At 44.7% G+C, this 27,955-nt stretch overlaps 1 protein-coding gene across 1 annotated transcript in view; it reads left to right on the top strand.

Moving 5' to 3' along the window:
• LOC143767326 (uncharacterized) overlaps window positions 1-27,955 on the top strand; it is a 61,605-nt gene that overhangs the window by 13,997 nt on the left and 19,653 nt on the right. Inside the window, exon 6 of the mRNA XM_077255568.1 lies at window positions 18,595-19,498. Coding sequence (XP_077111683.1) covers window positions 18,595-19,498 — 904 coding nt within the window. The remainder of the gene's footprint in view (window positions 1-18,594; window positions 19,499-27,955) is intronic.

The raw sequence follows: 27,955 nt of genomic DNA, 5'->3' as shown, positions 1-27,955 counted from the left end.
TTGGGGTTAATTTTCTTGAGGCAAGTGAGGTCTTGCTTTCTCTATAGGGGTAGTTAGTTTCTCAGGCTGCGTCGAGACGTCCAGGATTTTAGGCACGTTCACCGGCTACCTTTAGTGTGTTTGGATAGGATCAGGATTGTGGTCAGTCCAGTTACCACCTCCCTAGAGCTTGTTCTATGTTCAGTAACTTAGCTAGTATTTCTAGTGATCCCCAGCCACTGGGATCATAACAGCCGCCGCTCCACCTCAGCCGTCAGTCACAGTCACATTCCGGCCGGGCACCAGTGAGGCTGTGAGCAGGGGCATCACTGTGTCTCAGCAGGGGGAGTAGGGAGAGTCGGCACCAGCACCACGTGTTCTGGCTGCCTCTCTGCTGCCCCCTGTCTTCAGGAAGGGACGCACAGCCAGAGCCAGGACTAGTATTAAAAAAAAAACATTGCTCAGGTGCCCCCCCCACTTGTTCCCGCCCTAGGCGCGTGCCCTCAAGTGCCTAGTGGCAAATACGGCCCTGAGTGCCAGCGTCTGGATCTACTTTGCTGGCGGAGTTAGCGCATGATGCACTCACATACCACCGATAAAGACATCAGCAGCAGCCCCCATGTCTCCTGTGGTGTATGTGCTCCAGCCCCAAAGGCTCCTATTGTATATATATGCCAGCCCCAATGTTTCCTATGTGATGTATATCCTCCAGCGACATTGTATCCTGTGTGATGTATGTGTTGTAGCTTCAGAGTATCCTGTTTGATGCATATGAGTCATTTCTAGTGTATCCTATGTGAGGTATAGGCTGAAGCCCCAGTGTCAGAGATATATACACTGCTCAAAAAATAATGGGAACACTTGAACAACAGAAAATAACTCCAAGTAAATCAAACTTCTGTGAAATCAAACTGTCCACTTAGGAAGCGACATTGTTTGACAATCAATTTCACATGCTGTTGTGCAAATGGAATAGACAACAGATGGAAATTATTGGCAATTATCAAGACACACTCAACAAAGGAGTGGTTCTGCAGGTGGGGACCACAGACCACATCTCAGTACCAATGCTTTCTGGCTGATTTGTTGGTCACTTTTGAATGTCGGTTGTGCTTTCACACTCGTGGTAGCATGAGACGGACTCTACAACCGACACAAGTGGCTGAGGTAGTGCAGTTTATCCAGGATGGCACATCAATGCGAGCTGTGCCAAGAAGGTTTGCTGTGTCTGTCAGCGTAGTGTCCAGAGGCTGGAGGCGCTACCAGGAGACAGGCCAGTACACAGGAGACGTGGAGGGGGCCGTAGGAGGGCAACAACCCAGTAGCAGGACCGCTACCTCAACCTTTGTGTAAGGAGGAACAGGAGGAGCACTGCCAGAGCCCTGCAAAATGACCTCCAGCAGGCCACAAATGTGCATGTGTCTGCACAAATGGTTAAAAATGGACTCCATGAGGATGGTCTGAATTCCCGACATCCACAGATGGGGTTGTCCTCACAGCCCAACACCGTGCAGGATGCTTGGCATTTGCCACAGAACACTGGGATTGGCAAATTTGCCACTGGCACCCTGTGCTCTTCACAGATGAAAGCAGGATCACACTGAGCACATGTGACAGATGTGACAGAGTCTGGAGACACCATGGAGAGCGATCTGCTGCCTGCACCATCCTTCAGCATGACCGGTTTGGTAGTGGGTCAGTAATGGTGTGGGATGGCATTTCTTTGGAGGGCCACATGGCCTTCCATGTGCTCACCAGAGGTAACCTGACTGCCTTTAGGTACTGAGATGAGATCCTCAGACCCCTTGTGAGACCATAAGCTGGTACGGTTGGCCTGGGTTCCTCCTAATGCAGGACAATGCCAGAACTCATGTGGCTTGAGTATGTCAGCAGTTCCTGCAAGATGAAGGCATTGAAGCTATGGACTAGCCCGCCCGTTCCCCAGACCTGAATCCGATTGATTATATTAAGAAAAAAGGAGCGCACTCAGCTATATTAAGTTGGTGCTGGCTGTACTCGGGAAAAACCCAACAATAAGTCCAATATAGAAAAATCAGCCGCACTCTTATGGTATATCTTTGCAAAAATGTGATGTATTTATTCACATATGTTGAGACAAAATTTTATATATATACACACACACACACAGCAGGGAGTATAAACGGAGTAGTAACGTTTTGACCCTGCCTCGGGTCTTTCTCAAACTGCGTTTTCTAGATAGTGTGCAAAATAAGAAGTGTGGTCCCTTTAAGGGCTCCTATTATTGTGATGTCAGGACGTCCTGCTTCTGTGGGCGTGTGACACATCACAATAATAGGAGCCCTTAAAAGGGACCACACTTCTTATTTTGCACACTATCTAGAAAACGCAGTTTGAGAAAGACCCGAGGCAGGGTCGAAACGTTACTACTCCGTTTATACTCCCTGCTGTGTGTGTGTATATATATATATATATACAATTTTGTCTCAACACATGTGAATAAATACATCACATTTTTGCAAAGATATACCATAAGAGTGCGGCTGATTTTTCTATATTGAATCCGATTGAACACATCTGGGACATCATGTCTCGCACCATCCACCAACGTTACATTGCACCACATACTGTCATATCATATCAGATCATACAGGAACTTTGGGACCACACACACTACTGAGCATCATTTCCTTGTCTTGAGGCCTTTCCACTGAAGTGGGATCAGCCTGTAACTTCATTTTCCACTTTGATTTTGGGGATCATTCCAACTCCAAACCTCCGTGGGATATCAGTTGTTATTTACATTGATAATTTTTAGTTTTTATTGTTCTAAACACATTCCACTATGTAATGAATAAAGATTTACAACTGGAATATTTCATTCAGTGATATCTAGGATGTGGGATTTTAGTGTTCCCTTTACTTTTTTGAGCAGTGTATATATATATATATATATATATATATATATATATATATATATATATATATATATATATATATATATATATATATATATTGTAGGGGTTTCACTCACTCAGGTGCGATGGCTGACACTTCAGGAGGCACGTTCCTTTAAAAAGTTCATAGGTTTATTACATCATAAACCATGTGGCAAAATAACAGCAAACAAATGGCCTTTAGTTCAGGAAAAAGGAAAACAAAGTGTCCAGTCCACCAGGCTCAGACCAGGAACTTTAACACACTCAGGAGCCTAGCAGCTCCACACATATCTCCTGTGTTAAGTATTAGGCTTTCTTTTATAGGTCTAACCACACCCATAACCCATCACATGATCAGGCATGTGGTTGTGACATCACCAGAGGATCTGACAGACATATAGGTAGCTATGGCTACATCACAGCGGCAAGCCATTTATGCGACACATATCGCCCATCGATTAAACACCCTTTAGCCACGCTACATACCTCCCCCCTCTGCCTAAAGCCGTGGGGCTTGGCACTTTCTCCCACTAGACAAGGGATTCTTGACAGGGCATCAGCATTACCGTGCAGCTTTCCGGCCCTATGTTCCACATGGAAACAGAAGTCCTGCAGGGCTAAGAACCAACGGGTGACCCTAGCATTTCTACCCTTCGTTTCCCTCATCCACCTAAGTGGGGCATGGTCAGATATCAATCTAAATTTACGTCCCAGCAGATAGTACCGTAATGTGTCCACCGCCTATTTTATGGCCAAGCACTCCTTCTCAACGACTGAGTAGTTCTTTTCAGACGAGGACAACTTCCTACTCAGATAGAGGACAGGATGCTCCTCCCCATGTAGCTCCTGGGAAAGGACTGCTCCCACCCCGACATCTGAGGCATCTGTCTGAAGAATAAACTCTTTTTTGAAGTTTGGGGCCATCAGAACGGGTTGCTTACACAAAGCCTCTTTCATTCCTTGGAAGGCTGACTGTTTCTTCGGACCACTTAACCATTACTGATTTTGTCCCTTTTAGCAGGTCAGTCAGAGGCGCAGCCATCGTGGCGAAGTTTGGGATGAACCTCCTGTAATATCCCAGGATACCCAGGAAGGCTTTAACTTGCTTCTTGGAAACTGGTTTTGGCCATGTTTGAATTGCCTCCACTTTACTGATTTGGGGTTTTATTTCTCCACGACCCACTATGTATCCAAGGTACTTAGCTTCTTCTTTACCCAAGGCACACTTCTTCGGGTTTATTGTAAAACCGGCCTCTCTTATAGCATCAAACACCGCTTGGACCTTTTCCAGATGACTCTCCCAATCCGGGCTAAAGATGACGATATCATCCAGGTACGCAGCAGCGTATGCCTTATGGGGTGCAAGGACTCTATCCATAGCCCTCTGGAAGGTCGCCGGAGCTCCCTGTAGGCCAAACGGCATCCGGACATACTGGAAACATCCATCTGGTGTAGAAAACGCCGTCTTCTCCTTGGCTTCCTGTGCCATGGGGATCTGCCAATACCTCTTCGTCAAATCCAAGGTGGTTATGTACCTGGCAGGTCCAAGCCTTTCGATGAGCTCATCAACGCGGGGCATGGGATAAGCGTCAAACTTGGAGACCTCATTCAACTTCCGATAGTCGTTGCAAAACCTCCACTCTCCATCAGGTTTTGGGACCAGGACAATTGGGCTCGACCAACCACTCTTGGATTCCTCAATGACTCCAAGCTTCAACATACGCTCCACTTCCTTGGAGATAACTTCTCGTCGAGCCTCAGGAATACGATAGGGCTTCACGTTCGCCCGCACATGTGGTTCTGTTAGGACCTCGTGCGCTATGACCTTCGTGTGTCCTGGCAACTCTGAAAACAGGTCCCTGTTTTTCTGGAGTAACTCCCGGCACTGTTGTTTCTGGGTCTTCGATAACGTATCCGCTATAGTAACCGCTCCAACCTCACCTTCTGGGTTGCTTAACAACGATGGAGTTACTGTCGGCTCCCTATCTTGCCACGGCTTGATGAGGTTGACATGGTACACTTGGAATGGTTTCCGTCTTCCTGGTTGGTGAATTTTATAATTTACTTCACCAAGTTTCTCGACAACCTCATATGGCCCTTGCCACTTGTCCAAGAACTTGCTCTCCACCGTCGGAACTAACACAAGAACTCGATCTCCCGGATTGAACTGCCTCACTCTTGCAGACCGATTGTAGATTCTGGCCTGAGCTTCTTGTGCCTGGAGGAGGTGTTCTTTCATGATAGGCATCACCTTTGCAATCCTCTGCTGCATCAGGGCCACATGCTCAATGACGCTTATGTGGGGCGTGGCTTCGGCTTCCCAGGTTTCCTTGGCTACATCCAGGAGTCCTCGCGGATGTCGGACATATAGAAGCTCAAACGGTGAGAACCCTGTGGAGGCCTGTGGAACTTCACGAATGGAAAACATCAGATAGGGTAAGAGACAATCCCAGTCTCTACCGTCTTTCTCTATAGCCTTTCTCAGCATGCTCTTCAGTGTCTTGTTAAATCTCTCAACAAGACCATCTGACTGGGGATGGTACACCGAGGTCCTCAACTGGGAGATTTTCAGGGCTTTGCATAACTCCCTTATCACCTTGCTCATGAAAGGTGTCCCCTGGTCAGTCAGGATCTCTTTCGGCAGACCTGTCCGGGAAAAGACATGGACCAACTCGCGGGCTATACTCTTCGAGGAAGAATTTCTCAAGGGAATTGCCTCAGGATAGCGTGTGGCATAGTCCAGGATGACTAATATATACTGATGGCCCCGGGCTGATTTAACTAAGGGACCAACCAAGTCCATGGCAATTCTCTCGAACGGTACTTCAATAATGGGCAGTGGCACAAGGGGGTTCCGGAAATGAGGAGTAGGAGCAGTTAGCTGACATGTAGGGCAGGACCTGCAATAGTTCACTATTTCTCGGTGACACCCAGGCCAATAGAATCTCTGCACAACCCGTTCCTGCGTTTTTTCCACCCCTAGGTGTCCACCCAAGATGTGTGAATGGGCCATGTCCAACACCTTCCATCTATATGGACCCGGTACTACCAACTGCTCTACCAACTCCTCCCTTATTTTCGTGACCCGGTACAACAACTCCCCACTCATCAGAAAATGGGGAAACCTTGTGTCCGCCCCCGGCTCCTGTACCACCCCATCAATAACTGTGACATTATTAAAGGCTTCCCTCAGCGTGGGGTCCCTATGTTGGGCAGTCCCAAAATTTTCACCGGTTACCTCTAACTCCATAGTGTCAGGTGCAGGGGACACTTCCTCCTCATCCCCAACCAGCACACAAAAAGGAAACCTGTCTGTCTCTGGGTGTGGTGACACCCTTCCAGGGTTCACTGGTTCCCTACTCTTGCTAGGGAGCTCAGAACCTTTTCCCCACAGATCCCAAAACAAACAGAAATCCCGGCCAATAATTATAGGGTGCAACAAGTCCTGCACGACGCCGACTATGTGGGACTCAGTGCCACATGCCGTTTCAATGTCCACCCTAGCCACAGGGTAGTCCTTTGCATCACCATGGATGCACCGCACTCCGACCTTCTTTCCCGGGAGTAGGTGGAGAGGAAAAGTGGCCCTCACCAGGGTCACTAGGCTCCCCGAGTCTAACAGTGCCGTTACTGCTCGACCGTTCACCTTTACGGGACACGCTTGAGGTCCCTCGTTGGGCGGAGAGTTCACACTGCAGGCTGGATACGCATAGTATGAACAACGGCGTCCCATGCTGCAGTCCATCTGCTCAGTGGTCTGGGGACAACGGGCAGCTATATGTCCTGGCCCGTGGCACCTCCAACAAATAATATCACCCGTAGGGACCTTGGGGCTTGGGCACCACCTCCCCCGCCCTTTGTGACCTTGGACGCGCCACCCCTTTTTGGGATTCTGCTCTCTTCTGGGACCCCCAGTACGGCATGGGTTGTCTCCCGGAGGAGCCTTCCAACCCTTGGTATCTCTCGACCAGTCCGATCAGTTCATCGGCATTCTGGGGGTCACCCTGGGCCACCCAAGTCTGTATGGACCTCGGGAGGGAATGCACAAACCGATCCATCATCACTCGTTCTACCATCTGTGCAGGCGTAGAGGACTCTGGCTGCAGCCATTTCTGGACCAGGTGCAACAGGTCAAACATTTGGCAGCGAGGCGGTTTGTCCCGGTGATAAGCCCAGGAGTGAACTCGCTGTGCCCTAACAGTCAGTGTCACCCCCAAACGTGCGAGAACCTCGGCTTTCAATTTGTCATACTCCTTGGCATCCTGCAAGGTCAAATCATAGTATGCCTTCTGAGGTTCCCCCGTCAGGTAAGGTGCCAACACCTCTGCCCACTGCTCTGGTGGAAGTTTTTCCTTCTCAGCGACCCTCTCAAACACCGTCAGGAAGGCCTCAACATCATCCCCGGGAGTCATTTTCTGTAATGCGCGTCTTACCGTCTTCCGGACGTGGGGGTCATCAGGCAAACCTGGGGTTGGGGCGCTCGTCTTGCCCTGGATGGCGGTTGCCAGAAGCTGCATCTGCTGCCGTTGCTCCTGCTGTGACTGCAACTGGACCAAGTGTTTCAGCAGTTCCTCCATTTTCCCCGGCTGGCTTACAACAGACTTGACCCAGGACATTCAATAACAGACTTTTCGTCTCCGCTGGGAACGCTGCCCGCATTCTCCACCAATTGTAGGGGTTTCACTCACTCAGGTGCGATGGCTGACACTTCAGGAGGCACGTTCCTTTAAAAAGTTCATAGGTTTATTACATCATAAACCATGTGGCAAAATAACAGCAAACAAATGGCCTTTAGTTAAGGAAAAAGGAAAACAAAGTGTCCAGTCCACCAGGCTCAGACCTGGAACTTTAACACACTCAGGAGCCTAGCAGCTCCACACATATCTCCTGTGTTAAGTATTAGGCTTTCTTTTATAGGTCTAACCACACCCATAACCCATCACATGATCAGGCATGTGGTTGTGACATCACCACAGGTCCTGACAGACATATAGGTAGCTATGGCTACATCACAGCGGCAAGCCATTTATGCGACACATATCGCCCATCGATTAAACACCCTTTAGCCACGCTACAATATATATACTAGATTGTGGCCCGATTCTAATGCATCGGGTATTCTAGAATATGCATGTCCCCGTAGTATATGGACAATGATGATTCCAGAATTCGCGGCAGACTGTGCCCGTCGCTGATTGGTCGAGGCAACCTTTATGACATCATCGTCGCCATGGCAACCATTATGACATCTACGTCGATACTGTGCCCGTCGCTGATTGGTCGAGGCGAATTCGCGGCAGACTGTGCCCGTCACTGATTGGTCGAGGCAACCTTTATGACATCATCGTCGCCATGCTGTGCCCGTCGCTGATTGGTCGAGGCCTGGCGGCCTCGACCAATCAGAGACGCGGGATTTCCAGGACAGACAGACAGACAGACAGACAGACAAACCCTTAGACAATTATATATATAGACTAGATTGTGGCCCGATTCTAATGCATCGGGTATTCTAGAATATGCATGTCCCCGTAGTATATGGACAATGATGATTCCAGAATTCGCGGCAGACTGTGCCCGTCGCTGATTGGTCGAGGCAACCTTTATGACATCATCGTCACCATGGCAACCATTATGACATCTACGTCGATACTGTGCCCGTCGCTGATTGGTCGAGGCCTGGCGGCCTCGACCAATCAGAGACGCGGGATTTCCATTATGACATCATCGTCGCCATGCTGTGCCCGTCGCTGATTGGTTGAGGCCCGGTGGCCTCGACCAATCAGAGACGCGGGATTTCCAGGACAGACAGACAAACAGAAAGACAGACAGACGGAAAAACCCTTAGACAATTTTATATATATATATATATATATATATATATATATATATATATATATATATATATATATAATATATATATATATTATATAAAGCTGAATGTGTGTATGTGTGTATGTATGTGTGTATGTCTGGGATTGGCATCTGAACCGTCGCAGCTACAGCCACAAAATTTTGCACAGTCACACGTCTGGACCCCGAGAGCGTCATAGGCTATGTTGTGAGGTGAAATTTTAACCCCGCGCTTTCCAATTCACCAAACAATTTTGCCCCTATCTACATAATGGGGAAAAAGTGAAAGGAAAAGTGTTGGAGGCGTTGCAGCTACAGGCACAAAATTTTGCACAGTCACATGTCTGGCCCCCGAGAGCGTCAAAGCTATGTTGTGAGGTGAAATTTTAACCCCGCGCTTTCCAATTCACCAAACAATTTTGCCCCTATCTACATAATGGGGAAAAAATTAAAGGAAAAGTGTTGGAGGCAAATTAACAGCTGCCAGATGTGAACAAGGGGGACTTAAAGAATGAGAGCGATGGCGCCAAAGAGTATATACTGTACAGTTGCTAAGGTGGGGCCCTGACTTGGGATAATCACCACACCACCACGGGGATATGAACACACACACAAAATGCGCCACACACTACCACGTGCTCGAACACATATACCACCCTCAGCGCACATTTCACCACACATACACCAACCTCGCCACATAAAAGTCGAAACACAAAAGTCGCCGCTCAAAACTCGCCACGCGCAAAACTCTCCACATGCAAAACTCGCCACACGTGCAAAACTCACCTCATGGAAAACTCGCCACACGCAAAACTTGCACACGCGGAAAAATTGCCACATGCACAAAAGTTGCAACACATGCAAAAGTTGCCTCACACAAAACTTGCACATACTCAAAAGGCACCACAAATAAAACTCGCCACGCGCAAAACTCGCCATGCGCAAAACTTGCTGCACACAACTTGCTACACTAACCTGTCACATGCAACTCGACACACAAAAAGTTGCTACACGCATGTCGCCACACAAAACTCATCTCACAAAAGTCGCTACATGCATGTCGCCACACGCAACTCAACACACACAACTTTACACACGAAACTCGCCCTAAAACACACACAAGTCTGGTATTATCCTTCAAAAATAAAAATCTGATTAATAAGCAGACAAACTACAAGAGCAACAAATGTACCATATAGGAATCCGGCAGCTGTCAGTCACATGACCAGTCTATTATGTGTATGTGTGAGCTAATATATACTGCCAGGGGGTGGGCTTACTGTTGGCTGGGGATTTATCAGGCTGCCAATTTAGCTTACAAATACTGAGGTAAAAATACTGACCAAATAATGTGTGAACGAGGTCTAATACAGGAGGAGATGACATACAGATATATACTATATACAGGAGGAGATGACACACAGGTATATACTATTTACAGGGGAGATGACACACAGGTATATACTATATACAGGAGGAGATGACACACAGATATATACTATATACAGGAGAGATGACACACAGGTATATACTATATAGAGGAGGAGATGACATACAGGTACATACTACATACAGGAGGAGATGACATACAGGTATATACTATATACAGGAGGAGATGACACACAGGTATATACAGGAGCAGATTACCTACAGGTATATAGTGTATACAGGAGGAGATGACATACAGGTATATGCTATGTATAGGAGGAGATGACATACAGGAATATACTATATACAGGAGGAGATGACACACAGATATATACTATATATAGGTGAGATGACACACAGGTATATACTATATACAGGAGGAGATTACATACAGGTATATACTATATATAGGAGATGACATACAGGTATATACTATATACAGGGGAGATGACACACAGCAGGTATATACTATATACAGGGGAGATGACATACAGGTATATACTATATACAGGAGATGACATACAGGTGTATACTATATATAAGGGAGATGACAAACATGTATATACTGAGGTGAAAATGAGAGGTGTGAGGTGAAAATGTAAAGGTGTGAGGGAAAATAGTGGAGTGATCGGAAAATGACAGATGTGAGGTCGAAATGACAAGTGTTAGGGGGGAATGAGAGGAGTGAGGGGGAAAATAAGAGGAGTGAGGGGGAAAATGAGTGGTGTGAGGGAGAAAATGAGAGATGTGAGGGGGAAAATGAAAGATGTGATGGGGAAAATGAGAGGCGTGATGGGAAAATAAGAGAAGTGAGGTGCTATAACTAACCACAGATATTTACTATGCCCAGGCAACGCCGGGCTCTTCAGCTAGTATATATATATGGGAAAATAAGTATTTTATACACTGCTGATTTTGCAAGTTTTCCCACCCACAAAGAATGGGGAGGTCTGCAATTTTTATCATAGGTGCACTTCACCTGTGAGAGGCAGAACCTAAAAAAAATGCAGAAAATCATATTGTGTGATTTTTACATAATTAATTAGCATTTTATTACATTAAATATGTATTTGATACAATAGAAAAACAGAACGTTATATTTGGTACAGAAACCTTTGTTTGCAATTACCGAGGTCAGACATTTCCTGTAGTTCTTGACTACATTTGCACACACTGCAGCAGGGATTTTGGCCCACACCTCCATAAAGATCTTCTCCAGATCTTTCAGGTTTTGGGTCTGTCACTCGGCAACACTGAGTTTCAGCCCCCTCTAAAGATTTTCTATTGGGTTCAGGTCTGGATACTGGCTAAGCCACTCCAGGACCTTGAAATGCTTCTTACGGAGCCATTCCTCCCCGCCCCAACAGATTCAGATCTGTGTAATTTAAATTTTTGCTGCTCTCATTCCGATGAGTGGAGAAAAATATGGAACAAAAACCATGTAAATAAACACGGCAAAAACGCATATTTTATGCAGCGTTTTTTCCTGCCATCACATCAAGATTTGCAGTAGAATTTTCAGCTGCAAATCCTGAATGTGTGAAAATAGCCTTAGTCCCTGTCCTGTGTCCTCTCCCCCATACATCCATTAACCCCTTCCCGACCTATGACGCCACGTAGGCGTCATGAAAACCCATGCCAATCCGACCCATGACGCCTATGTGGCGTCATGGAATGATCGCGTCGCTGCAGATCGGGTGAAAGGGTTAACTCCAATCTCACCCGATCTGCAGAGACAGGGGGAGTGGTGCTTCAGCCCAGGGGGGGTGGCTTCACCCCCCCCCCCGTGGCTACGATCGCTCTGATTGGCTGTTGAAAGTGAAACTGCCAATCAGAGCGATTTGTAATATTTCACCTAAAAAACTGGTGAAATATTACAATCCAGCCATGGCCGATGCTGCAATATAATCGGCCATGGCTGGAAATACTGAAGTGACCCCCCCACACCCACCGATCGCCCCCCAGTCCTCCGTTATGGGGTCCGGTCCCCTCCGTCCGCCTGCCGGCTCCCCCGTCCTCCTGTCCGCTCCCTCCTTGTTTGGATTCACCCCCCCTGTGGTGCGATTACCCCCCCCTGTGCTCCGATCCACCCCCCCACCACCCCTTCATACTTACCGATCCTCCCGGTGTCCGTACGTCTCCTCGCTGGGCGCCGCCATCTTCCAAAATGGCGGGCGCATGCTCAGTGCGCCCGCCGAATCTGCCAGCCGGCAGATTCCTTACAAGTACATTTTGATCGCTGTGGTAGGTTCTATCACAGCGATCAAAATAAAAAAAATTATAAATAAACCCCCCCCTTTATCACCCCCATAGGTAGGGACAATAATAAAATAAAGAAAATATTTTTTTTTCTTTTTCCACTAGGGTTAGGGTTAGAACTAGGGTTAGGGTTAGAACTAGGGTTAGGGTTACGGGTAGGGTTAGGGTTAGGGGTAGGGTTAGGGTTACAGGTAGGGTTAGGGTTATGGCATGTGCGGATTTGGCTGCGGATCCGCAGCGGATTGGCCGCGGATCCGCAGCGGATTGGCCGCGGATCCGCAGCGGATCCGCAGCGGATTGGCCGCGGATCCGCAGCAGATTGGCCGCTGCGAATTCGTAGCAGTTTTCCATCAGGTTTACAGTACCGTGTACACCTATGGAAAACCAAATCCGCTGTGCCCATGGTGTGGAAAATTCCGTGCAGAAACGCTGCGTTGTATTTTCCGCAGCATGTCAATTCTTTGTGCGGATTCCGCAGCGTTTTACACCTGTTCCTCAATAGGAATCCACAGGTGAAATCCGCACAAAAAAACACTGGAAATCTGCTGTAAATCCGCAGGTAAAACGCAGTGCCTTTTACTTGCAGATTTTTCAAAAATCGTGCGGAAAAATCTCACACGAATCCGCAACGTGGGCACATACCCTTAGGGTTAGGGTTGGAATTAGAGTTAGGGTTGGAAATAGGGTTAAGATTAGGCTTGTGGTTAGGGTTACGGATAGGGTTAGGGGTGTGTTGGGGTTACAGTTATGGTTAGGGTTGGGATTAGATAGATAGATAGTTATTAGATAGTTAGATAGATAGATAGTTATTAAGGTTGAAGGAAGACTGTAAGTCCATCTAGTTTAACCCATAGCCTAACCTAACATGCCCTAACATGTTGATCCAGAGGAAAGCAAAAAAAACCCATGTGGCAAAGAGTAACTCCACCATGGGGAAAAAAATTCCTTCCCGACTCCACATACGGCAATCAGACTAGTTCCCTGGATCAACGCCTTATCAAGGAATCTAGTGTATATACCCTGTAACATTATACTTTTCCAGAAAGGCATCCAGTCCCCTCTTAAATTTAATTAATGAATCACTCATTACAACATCATACGGCAGAGAGTTCCATAGTCTCACTGCTCTTACAGTAAAGAATCCGCGTCTGTTATTATGCTTAAACCTTCTTTCCTCCAGACGTAGAGGATGCCCCCTTGTCCCTGTCTCATGTCTATGATTAAAAAGATCATCAGAAAGGTCTTTGTACTGTCCCCTCATATATTAGGATTAGGGTTAGGGTTGGGATTAGGGTTAGGATTAGGGTTAGGGTTGGAATTAGGGTTACGGGTGTGTTGGGGTTAGGGTTGTGGTTAGGGGTGTGTTGGGGTTAGGGTTGGGATTAGGGTTATGGCTACAGTTGGGATTAGGATTAGGGGTGTGTTGGGGTTAGTGTTGAAGTTAGAATTGAGGGGTTTCCACTGTTTAGGCACATCAGGGGTCTCCAAACGCAACATGGCGCCACCATTGATTCCAGCCAATCTTGCATTCAAAAAGTCAAATGGTGCTCCCTCCCTTCCAAGCCCCGACGTGCGCCCAAACAGTGGTTTACCCCCACATTTGGGGTACCAACGTACTCAGGACAAACTGGGCAACAACTGTTGGGGTCCAATTTCTCCTGTTACCCTTGCAAAAATAAAAAATTACTTGCTAAGACATAATTTTTGAGGAAAGAACAATTATTTTTTATTTTCACGGCTCTGCGTTATAAACTTCTGTGAAGCACTTGGGGGTTGAAAGTGCTCACCACACATCTAGATAAGGTCCTTCGGGGGTCTAGTTTCCAAAATGGGGTCACTTGTGGGGTGTTTCTACTGTTTAGGCACATCGGGGCTCTGCAAATGCAACTTGACACCCGCAGACCATTCCATCAAAGTCTGCATTTCAAATGTCACTACTTCCCTTCCGAGCCCTGACGTGCGCCTAAACAGTGGTTTACCCCCACATATGGGGTATCACTGTACTCACAACAAACTGGGCAACAAACATTGGGGCCCAATTTCTCCTGTTACCCTTGTGAAAATAAAAAATTGCTTGCTAAAACATCTTTTTTGAGGAAAGAAAAATGATTTTTTATTTTCACGGCTCTGCGTTGTAAACTTCTGTGAAGCACTTGGGGGTTGAACGTGCTCATCACACATCTAGATAACTTCCTTGGGGGGTCTAGTTTCCAAAATGGGGTCACTTGTGGGGTGTTTCTACTGTTTAGGCACATCAGGGGCTCTGCAAATGCAACGTGACGCCCGCAGACCATTCCATCAAAGTCTGCATTCCAAAACGTCACTACTTCCCTTCCGAGCCCCGGCATGTGCCCAAACAGTGGTTTACCCCCACATATGGGGTATCAGCATACTCAGGAGAAACTGGACAACAACTTTTGGGGTCCAATTTCTCCTGTTACCCTTGCAAAAATAAAAAATTCTGGGCTAAAAAATATTTTTGAGGAAAGGAAACACATTTATTATTTTCACGGCTCTGCGTTATAAACTTCTGTGAAGCACTTGGGGGTTCAAAGTGCTCACCACACATCTAGATAAGTTCCCTTGGGGGTCTAGTTTCCAAAATGGAGTCACTTGTGGGGAGTTCCTACTGTTTAGGCACATCAGGGGCTCTGCAAACGCAACCTGACGCCCGCAGAGCATTCCATCAAAGTCTGCATTTCAAAACGTCACTACTTCCCTTCCGAACCCCGACGTGTGCCAAAACAGTGGTTTACCCCCACATATGGGGTATCAGCGTACTCAGGACAAACTGGACAACAACTTTTGGGGTCCAATTTCTCCTGTTACCCTTGGGAAAATAAAAAATTGTGGGCTAAAAAATCATTTTTGAGAAAAGAAAAATTATTTTTTATTTTCACGGCTCTGCGTTATAAACTTCTGCGAAGCACTTGGGGGTTCAAAGTGCTCACCACACATCTAGATTAGTTCCTTGGGAGGTCTAGTTTCCAAAATGGGGTCACTTGTGCGGGAGCTCCAATGTTTAGGCACACAGGGGCTCTCCAAACGTGACATGGTGTCCGCTAATGATCGGAGCTAATTTTCCATTCAAAAAGCCAAATGGCGTGCCTTCCCTTCCAAGCCCTGCCGTGCGCCCAAACAGTGGTTTACCCCCACATATGGGGTATCATCGTACTCAGGACAAACTGGACAACAACATTTGGGGTCCAATTTCTCCTATTACCCTTGGGAAAAAAAAAATCTGGGCTAAAAATAATTTTTGAGGAAAGAAAAATTATTTTTTATTTTCACGGCTCTGTGTTATAAACTTCTGTGAAGCACCTGGGGGTTATAAGTGCTCACTATGCATCTAGATAAGTTCCTTGGGGGGTCTAGTTTCCAAAATGGGGTCACTTGTAGGGGAGCTCCAATGTTTAGGCACACAGGGGCTCTCCAAACGTGACATGGTGTCCGCTAACGATTGGAGCTAATTTTCCATTCAAAAAGTCAAATGGCACGCCTCCCCTTTCCGAGCCTTGCCGTGCACCAAAACAGTGGTTTACCCCCACATATGAGGTATCAACGTACTCAGCAGAAATTGCCCAACAAATTTTAGGATCCATTTTATCCTGTTGCCCATGTGAAAATGAAAAAATTGAGGCTAAAAGAAATTTTGTGTGAAAAAAAGTACTTTTTCATTTTTACGGATCAATTTGTGAAGCACCTGAGAGTTTAAAGTGCTCACTATGCTTCTAGATAAGTTCCTTGGGGGGTCTAGTTTCCAAAATGGGGTCACTTGTGGGAGCGCTCCAATGTTTAGGCACACAGGGGCTCTCCAAACATGACATGGTGTCTGCTAGCGATGGAGATAATTTTTCATTCAAAAAGTCAAATGGCGCTCCTTCCCTTCCGAGCCTTACCATGTGCCCAAACAGTGGTTTACCCCCACATGTGAGGTATCGGTGTACTCAGGAGAAATTGTCCAACAAATTTTAGGATCCATTTTATCCTGTTGCCCATGTGAAAATGAAAAAATTGAGGCTAAAATAATTTTTTTGTGAAAAAAAAGTACTGTTTCATTTTTACGGATCAATTTGTGAAGCACCTGGGGGTTTAAAGTGCTCACCATGCTTCTAGATAAGTTCCTTGGGGGGTCTAGTTTCCAAAATGGGGTCACTTGTGTGGGAGCTCCAATGTTTAGGCACACGGGGGCTCTCCAAACGCGACATGGTGTCCGCTAAAGATTGGAGCCAATTTTTCATTGAAAAAGTCAAATGGCGCTCCTTCCCTTCCGAGCCCTGCCGTGCGCCCAAACAGTGGTTTACCCCCACATATGAGGTATCAGCGTACTCAGGATAAATTGGACAACAACGTTCGTGGTCCAGTTTCTCCTTTTACCCTTGGGAAAATTAAAAAGATGTCGCTAAAAGATCATTTTTGTGACTAAAAAGTTAAATGTTCATTTTTTACTTCCATGTTGCTTCTGCTGCTGTGAAACACCCGAAGGGTTAATAAACTTCTTGAATGTGGTTTTGAGCACCTTGAGGGGTGCAGTTTTTAGAATGGTGTCACTTTTGGGTATTTTCCTCCATATAGAACCCTCAAACTGACTTCAAATGTGAGGTGGTCCCTAAAAAAAATGGTTTTGTAAATTTTGTTGTAAAAATGAGAAATCACTGGTCAAATTTTAACCCTTATAACTTCCTAGCAAAAAAAAAAATTGTTTCCAAAATTGTGCTGATGTAAAGTAGACATGTGGGAAATGTTATTTATTAACTATTTTGTGTCACATAACTCTCTGGTTTAACAGAATAAAAATTCAAAATGTGAAAATTGCAAAATTTTCAAAATTTTTACCAAATTTCCGTTTTTTTCACAAATAAACTCAGAAATTATCGACCTAAATTTACCACTAACATGAAGCCCAATATGTCACGAAAAAACTATCTCAGAATCGCTAGGATCCGTTGAAGCGTTCCTGAGTTATTACCTCATAAAGGGACACTGGTCAGAATTGCAAAAAACGGCAAGGTCATTAAGGCCAAAATAGGCTGGGTCATGAAGGGGTTAAAAGTCTGCATTCAAGACAAAAGCAAACCTGGAAAACAGTTGTGAGTAGCAACCTCACTAATATCACCTAACATCACAGCTGCACCAAAGAAAAGCAGCTCCGGCCACCACATTAAGGGTGAGTTAACTAATGTTTGACCAAAAATAGCAGGGTAGTTTTCAAGTTGATAGTTTTGCCCGGCCCCCGAATGATGACATAAATATCCAAATGGCCTTGGCAGAAAAAAGGTTACCACCCCTGATATAACTGGTAATGATTGGTGACAGACAACGTAAATCGTGGACCATTGGAGAAGATGAATTGAACAGAGAAGTGAAAAATTTAAACCGCTTAACCTAGTGGCCTAACGTCATAACCCAATTCACTCGAATGTGAAATGCCCTAGATGTGGAGCAGAGGATACACATTTAATGGACATATTTTGGGAATGTAGGTGTTTGGGCTCGTATTGGACAAATACCTTGTCCCAGGTACAAATATACAGATATTTCAGGGTGCAACTTCAGGCAGACCGTAAGATATGTGTGTTGAGGTATTTGGGAAATTCAAAGGATTTTCAATCCTCGTTAGCTATTGGATTATGACGAATACTATACCAAGCTCGCAAACTCATTGCATCGCATTGGTTGAATGCTCAGCCTTTGTCAAGAAAAGGAATTAATAAATAGAATGAATGATAATATATGTGTGGAAAAGGGGCTGTATAGAAAGAGAAAAGCATCAAAGAAATTTGAAAAAATATGGGGACCCTGGCTGAATGTTCCAGGCCTACCGTCTGGTGCATTGATGAGAGATAGGTAATTAAGTTGTTTTGGTTATCTTGGGGGGGGGAGAGGTATTGGTTTATAGTTTTATAGTTATTAATATATAAGAGATAAAAATGTTTACATAACTGGATAGTGCTTGCATTTAATGGATAACAATACTGTGATGGCCTATCATGTAATTATAAACCTGTTGTTGTTAATTGACTGACTTGTAATATTGTTATATATTTTCTCTTATCAATAAAAAAGATCTGATTTAAAAAAATGTATAAACTATATAATATTGATATGTTTTCAATGTAGCATTAGTGGAAAATAATTAAGTTATTTTTATTCTTGACAGGTGAATGTACCAGGAGCTCAGAGGTACTTTCAGATTTCGCAACAGATGATCATGGTATTACACCAGATACATATGAAGAACATACCATTATCTCAGATATACCTCAATCCCTTCTCAGAAAAAGACTTTCATCCAACCATTTTGAACAGGTCCTTTCTTCTGCTTCATCAATGACCGATAAGCAAAACAAAAGTCATCGAAGGACCAATGAATCTGAACGAGCTCTTAAACAGGAGAAACTATTTTCATGCTCAGAATGTGGGAAATGTTTTAATAGGAAATTGAATCTCGTAAGACATCAGAAAATTCACACAGGAGAGAATCCATTTTCATGTTCAGAATGTGGGAAATGTTTTATTGGGAAATCAAATCTTGTCAGACATCAGAGTATTCACACACAGGAGAAGCCATATTCATGCTCAGAATGTGGGAAATGTTTTACTGACAAATCACATCTTATTGAACATCAGAGAATTCACACAGGAGAGAAGCCATTTTCATGCTCAGAATGTGGGAAATGTTTTAACAGGAAATTGAATCTCATTACACATCAGAGAATCCATACAGGGGAGAAGGAATTTTTATGTTCAGAATGTGGGAAATGTTTTATTGGGAAATCAAATCTTGTCAGACATCAGAGTATTCACACACAGGAGAAGCCATATTCATGCTCAGAATGTGGGAAATGTTTTACTGACAAATCACATCTTATTGAACATCATAGAATTCACACAGGGGAGAAGCCATTTTCATGTTCAGAATGTGGGAAATGTTTTACAAAGAAATCAACTCTTCTTGTACATCAAAGAAGTCACACAGGGGAGAAGCCATTTTCATGTTCAGAATGTGAGAAACGCTTTACAGTGAAAGCAAGTCTTGTTAGTCATCAAAGGACGCACACTGGGAAGTAGCAATTTTTCTTTTTTTATCTTTTATTGAAAACGTAAAAAAAATGCAAGTTTTAATAAATTCACACATTTACAAGAAAAATCAATAACTATTTTGAGCATCCTAAGATTATTAGAAAATGTATACAATTACCAATGATTGTTATTGAAAACAATTAGTATTCATATAATACACCTATGTATGAATCATATATATAGATGTCACGAGGCTTTTCTCAAACATATCCAACTGTCATGGTGGTGTCAGGATCTGTGGGTTCCACTGATTCAGACACTCCTTTTTAAGACTCCATAGATAGCTATGATCAGCACAGAGTGACTTCTAGAGCTGCAGCTTATAGGCAGGTTAGATCTTCGCTGGACTGAGCTTGTTGACTGCATGTGGTCACATACTGTGAGACAACCATTGGTATCTGATTTTTCCCTATTTAAGCTGGATCCACTGTTCAGCAAATACCAGCAAAAAGTTCTCTATCCAGGTCTGGAGAGTTGGACACATCCTGGTTATTAGTGGTTATTTCTAAAGTTGTTGCAAGCGGTGTTTGGTTAACCCTTTCCTTTTCATCGAGTTGTCATAATATTTTTTTGTTGCCTTTTGGCTATACACTTTCTATTCCTCTTTTCATTTCCCTGAGAGAGTGTTGTGTGATTGTCCTTCCAATTCTGCCCTGTCTGTCTTGTCTTGTATTTCCCCATACACTGCACAGACTAGTGCAAATTAGGAGCATAGGAAGGAATGAGGCCCACGCATCTCCACCTTCAGGGATAATCCTGGGACAGGGCTAGCCAGGGACCCCTTGCCTGAGGGTCAATATAGGTGCACATCTATTATCCCACAGTCACATCGTGACAATTGGTGTATAAAATATTTAACATTTATATAAATGAGATGTCTGATGCCGCTCTCTTCTGTTTGATGTGACATCAGCATTAGAAAGATGCTGCTATAGATCATAACAGTTGCCATCCAACAGCTAGCTCCTCTGTTAACAACTTAACTACCATTAAAACAGCGGCCATTTAGGGTCCTTATTTCTAATATTAAAACTGCGGTGATAAATAAGTAATGCACCAAGTGGGTAAAGATCCTACATGGGTGACAGATGTATATGATATCTGCATCTGACATCCAATTAACCTGTTAAATGCTGCTGTAAATCACGACCGTGCTTCTAAGTGGTTAAAAGGTCATTAAAACACATATAATATGTAAAGATGTAATTAAAACACACAGAAATTCACACACACACATCACGAAAACCCGTTTTGCCACTAAAAATGCTGCCTTTATGTTACAACAAAAAAACCTTCATAGAATTGGTATTGCCAGATCTGGAGTGACCAGAACTATAAGGCTATGTTCACACGCTGCGGGTTTTGCTGCGGACCCGCAGCTGTTTTGCAGCTGCGGGTCCGCATCCTTTTTCCATGTAGGTTACAGTACAATGTAACCTAATGGAAAACAAAACCCGCTGTGCCGACGATCCTTTTTTTCTGTGGAAAATCCGCGTGGATTTTCTGCAGAAAAAAAGAAGGAGCATGTCACTTCTTGGTGCAGAATCGCAGCGATTCTGCACCCATAGAAATGCATTGAACCGCTAACTTCCCGCATGGGGCTGTGCCCACGTTGCAGGAAGTTAAGCGGATAATGTGCCGATGGTACCCGGGGTGGAGGAGAGGAGACTCTCCTCCAAGCCCTGGGAACCATATTTTGGTGTAAAAAAAAAGAATTAAAATAAAAAATCATGATATACTCACCTCTCTGCGCTGCACGCGGACGGCCGGTCTTCGGTTTGCTGTGCCGAACAGGACCTGTGGTGACGTCGCGGTCACATGACCGTGATGACGCCGCGGTCACATGACCGTGACGTCGCGAAGGTCCTTGTCGGCACAGCCGCTTGCAGCGGCGGGGAGATCGCGACGTCAGAGGGTGAGTATAGCCAATTTTTATTATTTTTTACATTACTATTGATGCTGCCTATTGCTGCATATGCAGCATCAATAGTACAGCAGTAATCCCGCAGCGGAAACCGCGGAACAAACCGCGATAAATCTGCAGGGATAACCACAGCGGTTTTGCCCTGCAGATTTTCAATTCCGCTGCGGGATTAACCCGCAGAGGAACCCGCAGCGTGTGAACGTGGCCTAAAACTGTCTTGTTATTTATTCCGTATGGCAAAAACAGTGCAAGACAAAACATGTCAGAAATGTTTCTTCATCATACTGACAGACAAAAGATAGATAAAGGTCTTATCCAACTCACCAGATAGATGAATGCAATTCCTCCGGCAGTGCATGGAAATGAAGCCTGTGCAGGGTGAAGACAATTCAAAGGGAAGATATATCCAGCAACAGGTCTGGGAAAAAAAATCAGTTAAAAACAGCAAGTTTATTGAGAAAGTGTTAAAAAATATCCGTATAATAAAAGTGCAGTGTCACAGAGATTTGCACAAACTGAAGCGTTTCGAACTATGCGTAGTATAGTCATAGTATGGCATGATTCCCTGACATAGTGTTGTTTTATGTAGTAAAACCTAGAGGAAGTGACCTAGACAGATCATTATTAGTTAAAGAAACTGTAAATTTTTTGTCAAATATTTATTGTGCGGAGTGTGGTTATTCTGTGGACCTGAGAGGAAGTGTTTGAGCTGAGCTCTGTATAGCTGATACAATATCCTGAAGAAGATCCACTCACTGGGGTCTCAAAAACTATTCTAAGCATCCTGAGTGAGCGGGGAAATGGTGGAGCTGTGAGAAGACATCGGGTGTCCCTCAAGTCCTGTCAGGGGAGAGTTTGAACTGGTGAAGCAGCAAGTGGGAAAAGTTGCAGCGGCCATCTTTGTGCTTGTGCTCAATGCAGCTTCGAGGAGAAGAGTGTATCCTCCCACAGTAATACAGCTGCATGAAGATCTGCTGAACACAAACCTGAGCCCTCACCTGTTTTGATTCTCTCTGGACTGGTGGAGGCCCCCTGGGTCCTTGAATCATTGGCTGTCCGGGCTTGAGGTCTCCTGCGGTCTTTTGGAAGGTAAAGGAGGTAGGATGGACTTCCAGGAGCTGTCTGAGGCTAGGGTCTCCCAGCTTGAATTATAAATCGGTTGTCCCAGCAGGGAGTACTCCACTTATCTCTGTTTTCTGTTGCAGTACCAGAAGGCCTTAGTTGAAGAATTATTAAAAAAATTCCCATCTGATAACACTAGAGGCAGAGGTCACAGTTCCTTGAACAACCAGAGAGTAGAGAATGATGAGTGAAACACAAATTACATGCAGAAGAGGCAGGGGAACACTACCAAAGGTCTGAGACAGTTTTCTCAGACCCTCCCATAACCCAGGCCCTGATGCGCAGGGTACTCTGACAAAGAGGTAAAAGTTTTGGAAGTTGCTGAAAGAGTACCTTGACCACCGTACCAGCATCCTCCGTGATTGCTTTGTGCCTTACAACTATTGGGTATCCAAGATACACGCATGGCATGAACTGTCTCTCTATGCCTAGAAGGTCCTGCCCTGCCCTGCACTAGCATTTTGTCAGATCAGGTAATACTGCCGCCGGGGGTATAACTGATAGGTGCATCCACCTGTCAACTGAAAATGCTCACAGGCTTACTCTTATCAAAATGAACAAGTACTGGATTGGCCCAGACTTCTCAACACAACCAGATGACAGCAGCGGAACATAAACTCAAATCCAGAGGGTTTTTTTTATCTATTCCCATGAACTCCTTCCCACCCAAATATGGGTATGCGCTTCAGGATTTTGCATTTTTTTTCAACAGGATGATCATGCTACCCTCGCTATAATTTTTTAAGGGTGTTTATGATGCCTGCTTTAAGAATTTTGAGAGGCCCACCTCTGACATTCTTTGGAATACATGTATATCCCCCAGGGGTAAATGCTTTTTAGCCCATACACTTAGTGCATGCACATTACCAGTCTAGAATACAGAATCCTTAATAATGGAAAAAAATGTTTCTGAGGTCTTCCACTATGTCTCTTCAAAGGGGTATTGGAGTGCCTGCTTCTGATATTTGGCATCCCTTGCACTTAGTGCATATGATTTATCAGTCTGGGAGACCCACTCCTTCTTAATGGGAAAAAATGCTTTTCTGAGGCTCCAGTCTTTAGTTGAGGGAACGTTTTTGGAAATCAAAAGCCAGTTTGTTCTGTTAGTATAGGATCCATTGCCTTTTTATATGCTGTCAGGTGGTTGTCTCATAGAGAGTTTTCACACTGCATACAGGATTTCACAGCTGGAAGAGTTTGTACAGTAAATATTGAAGATCCTAGTCTCCTCTATGTAAGGTAGAGTAGATGTAAAACTCTCCACTATGTCCACAAGCAGGGTTGATGAAATAACAGTCCTTGAGGCTAAAAGCTAAAACTAAAAGCTTTTTCAGTGCTAATTCAAATACCGAAGAGTCTATTCTATAATAATACTCTTATATGCAATTCGTTTAGGGTGAGCTGTCGCAGTAGGGATAGCGTATTACAGGCATCTATATAGAGATTAATGCCTTATAATCCTTGTTGCTGCAACCTAAAAAAATAGAAAATCTATTCTATTCCCTATTAATACGGCTGTTAGCTGCATTTAGTGTAGTGAGAGGTCCTAGGTATCATCAGCTGGAAACAAATGTTCATTTTGGTCACGTACATCTCTTCCACAGTCCATAATTTGATTGCTTTTTTCCTTGCACTCAATGACAGATTCATGTTTTTTTATGGTGATCTGTACTCAGAAATTTATTAAAGCAGGCAGGGTTGCTTGGGTTCCTCCAGAGTTTGTTGCTGCTACATACAAGAAAAAATCTGTTTAGGGCCAATTCAAATCCCGTATATATTCTGCAATAATACCACTCTTATCTGCAATTCATGTAGGAGGAGCTGGCGCAGTAGGGTGTTGTGAATTCTGCTCTTGGGTTCCCTCCAGTGGTTCTTGGTGGTAATGCAGTTGTCTCTGGGTTGTATATCCTGGGCAGGTGTTCCTGCTGATTTCAGCTCTGCTGGGGTATTTAGGTGTGCAAGATCCATTAGCCCTTGCCAGTTGTCCATTGTTCTTGGAGGGATTACATCTCTGGTTCCTCCTGCCCTGCTGCCAATTCAGCCAAGATAAGTGTCTGGTTTATTTTTCTGCAGTACACATGCTGTGTGCTTTGCAATTCAGAACAATTCATTGTTTTTTTCTTGTCCAGCTAGACTTGTTTGGATTTTTTCAGTCATGCTGGATTCTCTGGAGATGCAGATATACATTCTATGTCTTTAGTTAGATGTGGAATTTTTGTATTATCTGCTGTGGATATTTTAGGGTTTTAATACTGACCGCTTAGTACTCTGTCCTATCCTTTACTATTTAGCTAGAAGTGCCTCCTTTGCTAAATCCTGTTTTCTGCCTGTGTGTGTCTTTACTCTAATATTCACAGTCAATATTTGTGGGGGGCTGCCTATCCTTTGGGGTTTCTGCTCTGAGGCAAGATAGAATTCCCATTTCCATCTATAGGGTTATTTAGTCCTCCGGCTGTGTCGAGGTGTCTAGGATGTGTTAGGTACACCCCACGGCTACTTCTAGTTGCAGTGTCAGTTTAGGGTTGCGGTCAATACAGGTTCCACCTTCTCCAGAGACCGTCTCATGCGGCTCCCAGGTCACCGGATCATAACAGTACAACTGGCCAACAATGAGTTAAATGCATCTCAGAAGAAGGGAAAAAGGGTGTTGAGCCATTTTTCTTTCTGTAGTCTGCTTTGTCTCTCCTTCCCTCTTTTCCTCTGGGTGGCTGTGGAGACTTGTGCTAGCATGGATGTTCAGGGATTAGCTTCTCTTGTAGACCAGCTTGCTGCTAGAGTACAGGGTATTTCAGATTATATTGTTCAGACTCCGGTTTTAGAGCCTAGGATTCCTACTCCTGATTTGTTTTTTGGGGACAGGTCCAAATTTTTGAGTTTTAAAAACAACTGTAAATTGTTTTTTGCTCTGAGACCTCGATCCTCTGGTGATTCCATTCAGCAGGTTAAAATTGTCATCTCCCTGCTGCGTGGCGATCCTCAGGATTGGGCATTTTCCCTGGAATCTGGGAATCCGGCCTTGCTTAATGTAGACGCCTTTTTTCAGGCTTTAGGATTATTATATGATGAACCTAATTCTGTGGATCAAGTGGAGAAGACCTTGTTGGCCCTGTCTCAGGGTCAAGAAGCGGCAGAATTGTATTGTCAGAAATTTAGAAAATGGTCTGTGTTGACTAAATGGAATGATGATGCTTTGGCGGCAATTTTCAGAAAGGGTCTTTCTGAATCCGTTAAAGATGTTATGGTGGGGTTTCCCACGCCTTCCGGTCTGAGTGATTCTATGTCTCTGGCCATTCAGATTGATCGGCGCTTGCGGGAGCGCAGAGCGGTGCGCGCTGTGGCGTTGTCCTCAGGGCAGATGCCTGAGCCAATGCAGTGTGATAGGATTCTGTCTAGAACGGAACAACAAGGATTCAGACGTCAGAATAGGTTGTGTTTTTATTGTGGCGATGCGTCTCATGTCATTTCAGTCTGCCCTAAGCGTACCAAGAGGATCGCTAGTTCAGTTACCATCAGTACTGTACAACCTAAATTTCTGTTATCTGTGTCCTTGATCTGCTCATTGTCATCATTTTCTGTCATGGCGTTTGTGGATTCAGGCCCCGCCTTGAACTTAATGGATTTTGAGTTTGCCAGGCGTTGCGGTTTCCCCTTGCAGTCTTTGCAGAACCCTATTCCTTTAAGGGGCATTGATGCTACACCTTTGGCTAAAAATAAGCCCCAGTTTTGGACACCGGTGACCATGTGCATGGCGCCAGCCCATCAGGAAGATTGTCGTTTTCTGGTGTTGCATAATTTGAATGATGCTATCGTGCTGGGTTTTCCATGGTTGCAGGTACATAATCCTGTGTTGGATTGGAAGTCTATGTCTGTGACTAGTTGGGGTTGCCAGGGGGTTCATAATGACGTTCCTTTGATGTCAATCTCTTCTTCTTCATCTTCTGAAATTCCAGAGTTTTTGTCTGATTTTCAGGATGTATTCGATGAGCCCAAGTCCAGTGCCCTTCCACCGCATAGGGACTGTGATTGTGCTATTGACTTGATTCCAGGCTGTAAGTTTCCTAAGGGCCGACTTTTCAACCTGTCTGTGCCTGAACATACCGCCATGTGGAGTTATGTTAAGGAGTCTTTGGAGAAAGGGCATATTCGGCCATCTTCTTCACCGTTGGGAGCGGGATTTTTTTTGTTGCTAAGAAGGACGGCTCCTTGAGACCCTGTATTGATTATCGCCTCTTGAATAAGATCACGGTCAAGTTTCAATACCCTTTGCCTCTGCTTTCCGATTTGTTTGCTAGGATTAAGGGGGCTAGTTGGTTTACTAAGATTGACCTTCGGGGGGCATATAATCTTGTTCGTATTAAGCAGGGTGATGAATGGAAAACTGCGTTTAATACGCCCGAAGGCCATTTTGAATACCTTGTGATGCCATTCGGGCTCTCTAATGCTCCATCTGTTTTTCAGTCCTTCATGCACGATATCTTCCGGACTTATCTTGATAAATTCATGATTGTATATTTGGATGACATTTTATTTTTTTCCGATGATTGAGACTCTCATGTGGAACAGGTCAGGATGGTATTTCAGATCCTTCGTGATAATGCTTTGTTTGTGAAGGGGTCTAAGTGCCTCTTTGGAGTGCAGAAGGTTTCTTTTTTGGGCTTTATTTTTTTCTCCCTCATCTATAGAGATGGATCCGGTTAAGGTTCAGGCCATTCATGATTGGATCCAACCCACATCCGTGAAGAGCCTTCAGAAATTTTTGGGCTTTGCTAACTTTTATCGCCGTTTCATTGCTAACTCCTCCAGTGTGGTTAAACCCTTGACCGATTTGACAAAGAAAGGCGCTGATGTGACGAATTGGTCCTCTGCGGCTGTCTCTGCCTTTCAGGAGCTTAAACACCGATTTACTTCTGCCCCGGTGTTGCGTCAACCGGATGTTTCTCTTCCATTTCAGGTTGAGGTTGACGCTTCTGAGATTAGGGCAGGGGCCGTTTTGTCTCAGAGGGATTCTGTTGGTTCCTTGATGAAACCGTGTGCCTTCTTTTCCTGTAAGTTTTCGCCTGCTGAACGCAATTATGATGTCAGCAATCGGGAGTTGTTGGCTATGAAGTGGGCATTTGAAGAGTGGCGTCATTGGCTTGAGGGAGCTAAGCACCGTATTGTGGTCTTGACCGATCATAAAAATCTGATTTACCTCGAGTCTGCCAGACGGCTGAATCCTAGACAGGCTCGATGGTCCTTGTTTTTTTCCCGTTTTGATTTTGTGGTCTCGTATCTTCCGGGTTCTAAGAATGTTTAGGCTGATGCCCTCTCTAGGAGTTTTTTGCCTGATTCTCCTGAGGTCCTTGAACCGGTCGGCATTCTGAAAGAAGGGGTGGTCCTTTCTGCCATTTCC

Source organism: Ranitomeya variabilis, chromosome 4 (genome assembly GCF_051348905.1).
Source record: "Ranitomeya variabilis isolate aRanVar5 chromosome 4, aRanVar5.hap1, whole genome shotgun sequence".
NCBI classification, from domain to species: domain Eukaryota; kingdom Metazoa; phylum Chordata; class Amphibia; order Anura; family Dendrobatidae; genus Ranitomeya; species Ranitomeya variabilis.
The sequence above is the reverse complement of the archived record's forward strand: the minus strand, read 5'-3'. Positions and strand labels throughout refer to the sequence as shown.